The sequence below is a fragment of the Salmo salar genome, chromosome ssa05, assembly GCF_905237065.1.
Source record: "Salmo salar chromosome ssa05, Ssal_v3.1, whole genome shotgun sequence".
Lineage (NCBI taxonomy): Eukaryota > Metazoa > Chordata > Actinopteri > Salmoniformes > Salmonidae > Salmo > Salmo salar.
The window spans coordinates 61689806-61697128 of NC_059446.1; the positions used below are offsets into that span (position 1 = coordinate 61689806).

General features: G+C 41.2%; 1 protein-coding gene across 2 annotated transcripts; it reads right to left on the reverse strand.

The window, feature by feature from the left end:
- Window positions 1–2442: 2442 nt before the first annotated feature.
- cr3l4 (cAMP-responsive element-binding protein 3-like protein 4) lies at window positions 2443–7209 on the reverse strand. Of its 2 annotated transcripts, none has more exons than XM_014200935.2 (10): window positions 6911–7209; window positions 6024–6164; window positions 5577–5841; window positions 5248–5390; window positions 4726–4815; window positions 4414–4520; window positions 4083–4151; window positions 3898–3982; window positions 3713–3809; window positions 2443–3621 (listed from the first exon to the last, which is right to left on the reverse strand). In XM_014200935.2, exons 2-10 carry the CDS (start codon window positions 6159–6161, stop codon window positions 3296–3298), a joined length of 1320 nt encoding a protein of 439 aa, XP_014056410.1. In that variant the 5' UTR covers window positions 6162–6164; window positions 6911–7209; the 3' UTR covers window positions 2443–3295.
- Between the last annotated feature and the right edge of the window lie 114 nt (window positions 7210–7323).

Sequence of the window (7323 nt, forward strand, 5' to 3'; positions counted from 1 at the left end):
GTGGGAGGTTGTTCTTTGCATAGCTGTGTGTTGCCTGCAAGACTGTTTGTCGTCCGGTCGTTTGTCTTGTTTTGTTTATAAGTGTTCTAATAAAGTTAATATGAGCACTCAACCCGCTGCGCCTTGGTCCATCCACTACGACGACCGTTACACACATACTTAATTTTACTGACACACCTCGTCTAGCGTATAGCTTCCAGTAGGATGCTCTATCAAGGTCAGTATCAAGGGTAAATATTTTGATATCAATGTAAATGGCCCTATGAACTGTGAGAGGAGTAGCACAAATATTTGTAGTAACACACTCACTATCAATACATTTGGATATAAGCCAAAAATCTATTCTGGACTCTCTGGAACCTGTTTTGTTACTCCAAGTGAACGATCTGTCAGCCGGAAACCTCTCTCTCCATATATCAGTAAGATCAGACTTTTCAATAAAAAGTATTAAACCCAAATTCTGACTGGTTGGCCTACCTGGGGGCCATCTATCAGATGAATTATCTATAGTAATGTTAAAGTCCCCTCCTATCAATAATAACGAATTGGGAAATTTAGATAAACAATGAAGTATATGTTTCTCTATAGTTTCAAGCAACTCATAATTTTCATGTTTGGTGCTGTACCCGTAGAAGTTTACAGTAATGAGCGTAATGTCATTGTAACTGATCACAAGACAAATGAAGTGACCAAAGGGGTTACATTCCGAGTGTAGAATATTACCACCAAAGATATTTTTCATTGTAGTGACACCAGTGGAGCGTTCAGATCCATGAGATAGCCAAATATCGTTGTCCCACTGTGACCTCCAGAAGTTGGCATCAGTAGAAATTGAGTGAGACTCTTGAAAAAAGCAAAAATCTGTTCGAAATTGTTTAGCAAATAAAAATAAGACCTTGCGCTTCACATTGTTTCGTAACCCCCTAGCATTAAGAGAAACTATAGACAAAGACAAAACAACAAAGACAATATAAAAGTATAAACTGTAGGATGAGTCAAAAACGTTGGAGCAGTGAACGTAAGCCATAAGGAACCGAGATCTGCACCATTTAAGTCAACTTAAAGAGAAAATAGCTTATACCATAAACTCTGAGCTAGTTGTTTTCCGGCTTTTGAAATTCAACTTAACAGAAAATTATTTTCAAAACCAAACCAAGGGTTCTCTGTAGTAAGAGAGACTAAAAACCCTCTTTAGTGTTATCAGGGACTATTCTGAGAAAGAAAAATAAAATACAAAATATTAATTTAAAAAATAAAAGGGTACCTACTATTTTAAGTGCATATGAAAACTGATCATAAAAAAAATAAAGAGTACATTTTTTTTCACATATACACATTCCTAAGACCTTTTTCACTTGGCAATAAGTATTAATAACTAAATAGAACAATAACTGTATAAAGTCAGAACAGACCTGTATGCCCCTTTAAAACAGTATTTTAGTTACTGTATGCATAAAAATAAATACAACTTTCAGTCTTCTTCGTGAGTTTATAAACAAAATACACCTTCTTCTGGTCTGGTCATACAAGAACAAGCTAATAAATTATTGAGGTACCTGAGTGTTCCGAAAAAGAGTCACCTGAGGCTTGTTAGGTAACGTTAATCAGTACAAGGAAAATGAGAATACCATGGCTGAAACCATCAATCTGTTCACTCTGGTGAGATTCTAGGGATGAAAATGGATTTCCGAACCGTTGATGAAGCCTTGTCCTCAGACGAAGTAAGCATCCTCTGGTCTGAAATGCTCGGCGAAACGCAGACCATGGCTCTGAAGGAACGAGTTCTTCCTAGCAGCTTTCCAGACAGCATCCCTGTAGAATCTGGCAGTGAAGAGGATGATGATACCCCTTGGTCTTGAATCGTTTTGCTGTTGCTTCTTGCCGAGGCGATGCACAACGTCGATGGTATCACCAACTTTGTTCTTCTCTGCAGGCATAACTTCTTGGCAGATGCGGATAGCCTCTTGTCACATATCCTCATTCTCCATCTCTGGCACACCGTAGTCTCAGGTTCCATCTTCTTGTGTATTGCTCCAGATCAGTGAGACGTCTATGGTAGACATTGTTATTCTGTTCCACCTTTAACACATCATTTGACATCCTTGATTACATCACATGCAAACTCCACAGTCTTTTTCAAGCCTTTGATTACCACGGTGTTCGCGCCTACCATTGTCTCAATGGCGTCAGACCTGGAGTTGATAGGTAAGGAGAGGGTAGCCACGATGTCAGAGTCCATGTTTGTTTTTTTGGAGGGTGGAGGTTTGCACGGAGTAACCGGTAAAGAGGGGAACTCATCATCTTCAACAGCATTCAAAAGCATGAGGTTATCCTTAGGGCAAGCGTAGTTATGGCAGTTGTCAATACATTTTTTCATGGATTTCTTCAATGCTCTGAATAGTCAAACTTCAGGTAGGCTATATAATTACGATAAAGCAAAACCAGTATTGTTCCCATTTAATAAATATAAAAAGTAAAGTAAAGCAAATAAAATAGGACACCAGCAACCACTAAAATTAGGATAGCAAGTTCTGTGAAGAGTATACATTTGGACCACAATTTCATGCTTAAGATAAGGACATGTTTGGATTGTACACACTGTTTATCTCTTAACCGAATGAGGGCCAAAGGACATTTTTAAGTACACACAAAAGATATGACAGTTTGCTTACAGTGCAAAATGAGTCTCTCAGCATTCAGTTATGGGAGCTGCAAACTACATTGAGCACAGATGCCAGTCAGAAACTAGCTAGGCAGTTTCACAAACAGTTTGCACACGAGTAGGTAGTTAGTCCAAAACATAATCCATCGGTGTAGGCTCACTTTCAGGGAGTGTGTGTGTGGTGTACACTAAGACTTGCTTAAAGTATGCACAGCCAAAACAATATATTCATATCTGTGGTGTTTTTCCAGCTACAATCTAACAACCTTCATCCTTCCCACAGGATGTACTAACTAACTCCTCGGAGTTCAAAGTTAGAAATGTACTGAAACCTTTACCATACAAACATTAAGAAGTGGTGCTTAAATAGAAAAGTCAAAACAGTCAAAAATGTTTAACCCATTTTGAGGACCATTCCACCGAATCCCAGAATAAACTTTGTTTGCACCACAGCACCAAAATAGAGTAAGGCAATGGTTAGGCATTGAATGCACCTAAAGGGGTCTTGTTCATAAACCAATGTGGTAATGTGGCAGCATATTGGACTTGTCCATTGTTCATAATAAATTCAAGGAGCTTTGAAGAGCTCTATAAAGCAAATGGAATGTAGTCAAACTAGTTCATCAACAATGTCTACATCTCATCAGTGTGGGCTGGTTTGGTGGGGTCAAGGCTTGCACTCCCTTTTCCTGTTGCTGACACCTTTGCCAGAGTTTCAGTCTGCCCGTCAACCAGAGTCGAGCTGATCCCTGGTTGGCTCTCCTCCAGGGCCACACCCTCAATGTCAGTGATTTTGGGACTTTCTATTGGTTGCTTTAGTATTATGGAAGCATCCGGGGGATCTGATTGGCTGAGGTCACGGGAAACGAGTAGGGAATCGGGCTGAATGATACGGTTGTCCACATCCTCAACAGCTTGCAAGGATGAAGCAGGATCTGTGAGGATGTTTCTGGAGATAACTGAAATGGTAAAGAAGAGGGAAGGCTATTTAACTTTCATAGTTTTCAGAAGAAAAATGATCCATTATTAATTACTAAATGGATAACTAACCTCCTTTTGGTGTATAGTCCTCTTCTATGGATGAGGCGCCCCAATGGAAGGGGCTGTAACTTGGGAAGATGATGAGGCCCAGAGAGAAGATGATAATCTAATGGGAAACACACGTTCAATTAACTTTTTTTTAAGATCACCCTGAAAGTACCCAAAGACATGGATGAAAGACATGTTGATCTCACCATGACGCAGGTGCTGGTCTGTGCTGCTTTAGTGACCGTCTGTTTGATCAGCGACTGTAGTCTGTGCAGCTGAGCCAGGAGAGACCTGTGCATGGAGATATTATAAAACACCAGAACTAACAAGACACAAACATCTTCATTGAGCATCATCAGTGCAAAAAGGTGATGTTAGCCAATTTACTTACATGTTGTGTTTCTCCAGCTGTTCCACGGTCCTCTGCAGCTCTTTGTTTTGCACTGAGCAAGCCGCTGCCCTGAGACACAGAAAATACCTAGGGTCACTGACAGAAAAGTATTCCTACTGTCCGACAGTGTCACCCCATTGGGGAAAGTCAACAATAACTCAGTGGCAGAATAGAACAGAAGGACCCATTGTCAGGACTTCCTACTGCACATGCCTCACTGTTGTACCACATTTGAAAATGCTAAGGAAATGCAAGTGACTTGTTTATAGAGGATATTATCCACCATGTGGGTCCAATTTTCATGGAGCCTAATTGAAGCCTCAGGCCTCACCTGCTCTCAAGCCCATCCACATAGTCCTTCTTCCTGCGACGGCTGTCTTGGGCTGACTGTTTGTTGCGTATTTTGCGTCTCACTTTTTTCAGAATCCGTTCCTCGGCCTAGAAGGGAATTCAGTCCAGTACATTTAGATGCAATTCAACTCAGTGCTAAACAATTTCCGTCAAATCATATAAAATATACAGCAAAGTCATTTGTTATGTCAAAGTTGTTATGCAAAAGTAATGTAATCCAAGTGCATGCAGGGAAGTAATGGATTTGGGGTACATAGAATAGTGTACCATCCACCGTGCGTGTGTGTCTGACCTTGGTGAGGGGCAAGTTGTTGGGCAGAGAGATCCCCTCTTGGTTCAGCAGTTTCTGCTCCTCCTCAGTCAGTGTGAGATCAGGGTAAAGCTGATCAGGAGAAGAGGATATTGTGTTTATAATCCTCACCGCCATAATCCCATAGAGAGACACTTGAACAACCACCGGGGTCTCAGACTAACAATCCCCCTCCCCCACTATCTTCTTATTGTGCCCATCTTCTCCATTCATTAGGGATTGAGGCCTATGGATTTCACCACATCTTTACAATAAATTTGCAGGCCTCCATTATAAATAAGCGGGAAAGATTGTCACTATGTAATTACATCTAATTAGATGGTAAAAACATTCCCTACTCATTTGGGATTGAGCCCTGCAGCTTTGTCCTAATGCATACGGTGGGATCTTCACAACAGATGCCATTGAATATGGACTTATCTTGGCATAAGACCACTTTTGTGGTGTGAAAATATTTTTTAAAAACTCTTATTTTGGAGTCAACTTGCCCCTTTTAAGTCTCACCAGCGGGCTGTCTGGACTGGTGGGGCCTGAGGTGGAACCAGAGAGGGTAGAAAGGTGACCATGGTCAAATCTACCAGCTGATACTAGGGGTAACTCGTTGACGATACAGGACTCCGAGATCAACATCTGAGAACTCCACTCATCTGTAGCAGAAGACATAGGAAAAGAGAGTAAACTCCCACCCAACACACATGGACTCACACACACAGATGCGTGTGCGCAAGCGTTCACACACACACACACACACACACACACACACACACACACACACACACACACACACACACACACACACACACACACACACACACACACACACACACACTCACCCAGTTCTATGGAAATGACATCAACACTATGCTGCTCTGGCTCCGTCTTGATGTTGGCCAGGGTGCTGATGTCATAGACCACCTGATAGACAGTTGTGGGGACCTGAGAGGGGTCCACCGTGGCAGTTAGGTGGCTCTTGGAGCAGGGTTCCTCAGAGATGCCACTGTCTCTCTCTGAGGAGGTCTCCACTGGGTCTCTGGTAGGGAAGACGTCATTTGGATTGATGGCATAAAGCACATCCTCTGGCTCGCTGTTGTTTAGACCCTGTAACATATGGAGAGGAATTTGGTAATACTTTAAGCAAATGGGTATAATACATTATTACATGTTAATAATGTGTTAATAAATAAAGTTGAGTAAATATTGCCCCAGGTCTTTACAACTTGGCTCACTATATTGTACAACTAGTCATAATGGGAAACCATCCGCACACTTTGGGGGTCTACCGTGCATTCATCGAGGGGTTTTTCAGAGCCAGCATAGATAACATCAGAGCAAGAAAATGGCCCTTCCAGTCCCCAACTCTCCTCTGACATACTGTCCTCCTTGTGTCCGAAAAACAGCTCTCCATTCTCTATATCCATGTCCTACAAGAAACAAAACAGCTGTTAGAAGTATTACAAAATATTTATCAATTCAGTTCACTTTTGTGTACTTCTCTTATTGCACTGTCAATGTTACAACTCTTTGTTATTAAAGTGTTTGAAACTCATATCTATGTTGTTGTAAGTGAAAATTTATAAAGCGTGAAGAAGGTGTGGCAACTGCTCAGAGAGCTGTTAAAGGGGGGAGCTATATCTATGATTACTGTTTGATCAGTGGGAGTCCTTTCGCAAGAGGATATCAGCATCCTGGTACACGCACGCACGCACACACACACACACACACAGTTGTATTAAAAACTGATAGGCTTTCTCAATAGCAATTGTACCCCCTCATAAAATCACAACTGTTACCCTTTTTTGGCCTCATATTTAATATGTAGGCCTACTAGTTAGGCTAGCAGAAATAATAATAGCACGTGACCCACACCATTAGTCTTTAATAAACTATAGTCTGTCTCTACGTATGTTTTCTATATCGTAGGCTATTGCCTGAATATTTCAGCCAAATGTTCAGATAATGATCTCACACTATTAAATGCCGGAACTTAAATAAAGTTGATCCATTAAAATTCAACATTCGTAAACGATTGCCTTCTTTGTTCGTATTAGATGTTGAGTTTGACACGACACCTCGGTCATGTGTAGGATTCCGTTCCCTGTCAAGCAGGATAAACAAGTGTTACATTGTACTCTCCGACTATAGCTTCATGTCACCACAAACAACTTACTTGTCTGCTGCGGTTTTCAGAAGCGATGATTCTTCCGAATATATATATAGGTCTACTTCAAGAGCATTACAACAATAGTAGGCCCAACGTGAGGAGAAAAATGCAGACGATTAGTGTTTAAAGATCAACCAGTGTAAGACGCATTTCTCACAAAAATCCAGCTGGCAATTCTCATGTCAATCATTCCGGAGGGCGAATAACCATACTGACACGGCGGATGTGCGTCGCCTATTCGCAACCGTGGGCTCTAAAATCACTAACTGATAGAGTATGTGGATTTCTCTCTGTTTCTTACTTATTCCATAATGCAAAAACATGTCCCTTTTATAAATCAGTACATTTACACCAACGTTGTACAGTTCATAAACGTCAAATAACCCCGAAGTCCCTCCCACTTTACGCCTTTGATTCGG

Coding starts and splice junctions, on each gene's coding strand:
- cr3l4 (XM_014200935.2), bottom strand. CDS start 6,161: ATGGATATAGAGAATGGAGAGCTGTTTTTCGGACACAAGGAGGACAGT. Junction 5,842..6,023: donor AACCCCTCGATGAATGCACG/GTAGACCCCCAA, acceptor CATATGTTACAG/GGTCTAAACAACAGCGAGCC. Junction 4,521..4,725: donor ACAACTTGCCCCTCACCAAG/GTCAGACACACA, acceptor ATTCCCTTCTAG/GCCGAGGAACGGATTCTGAA.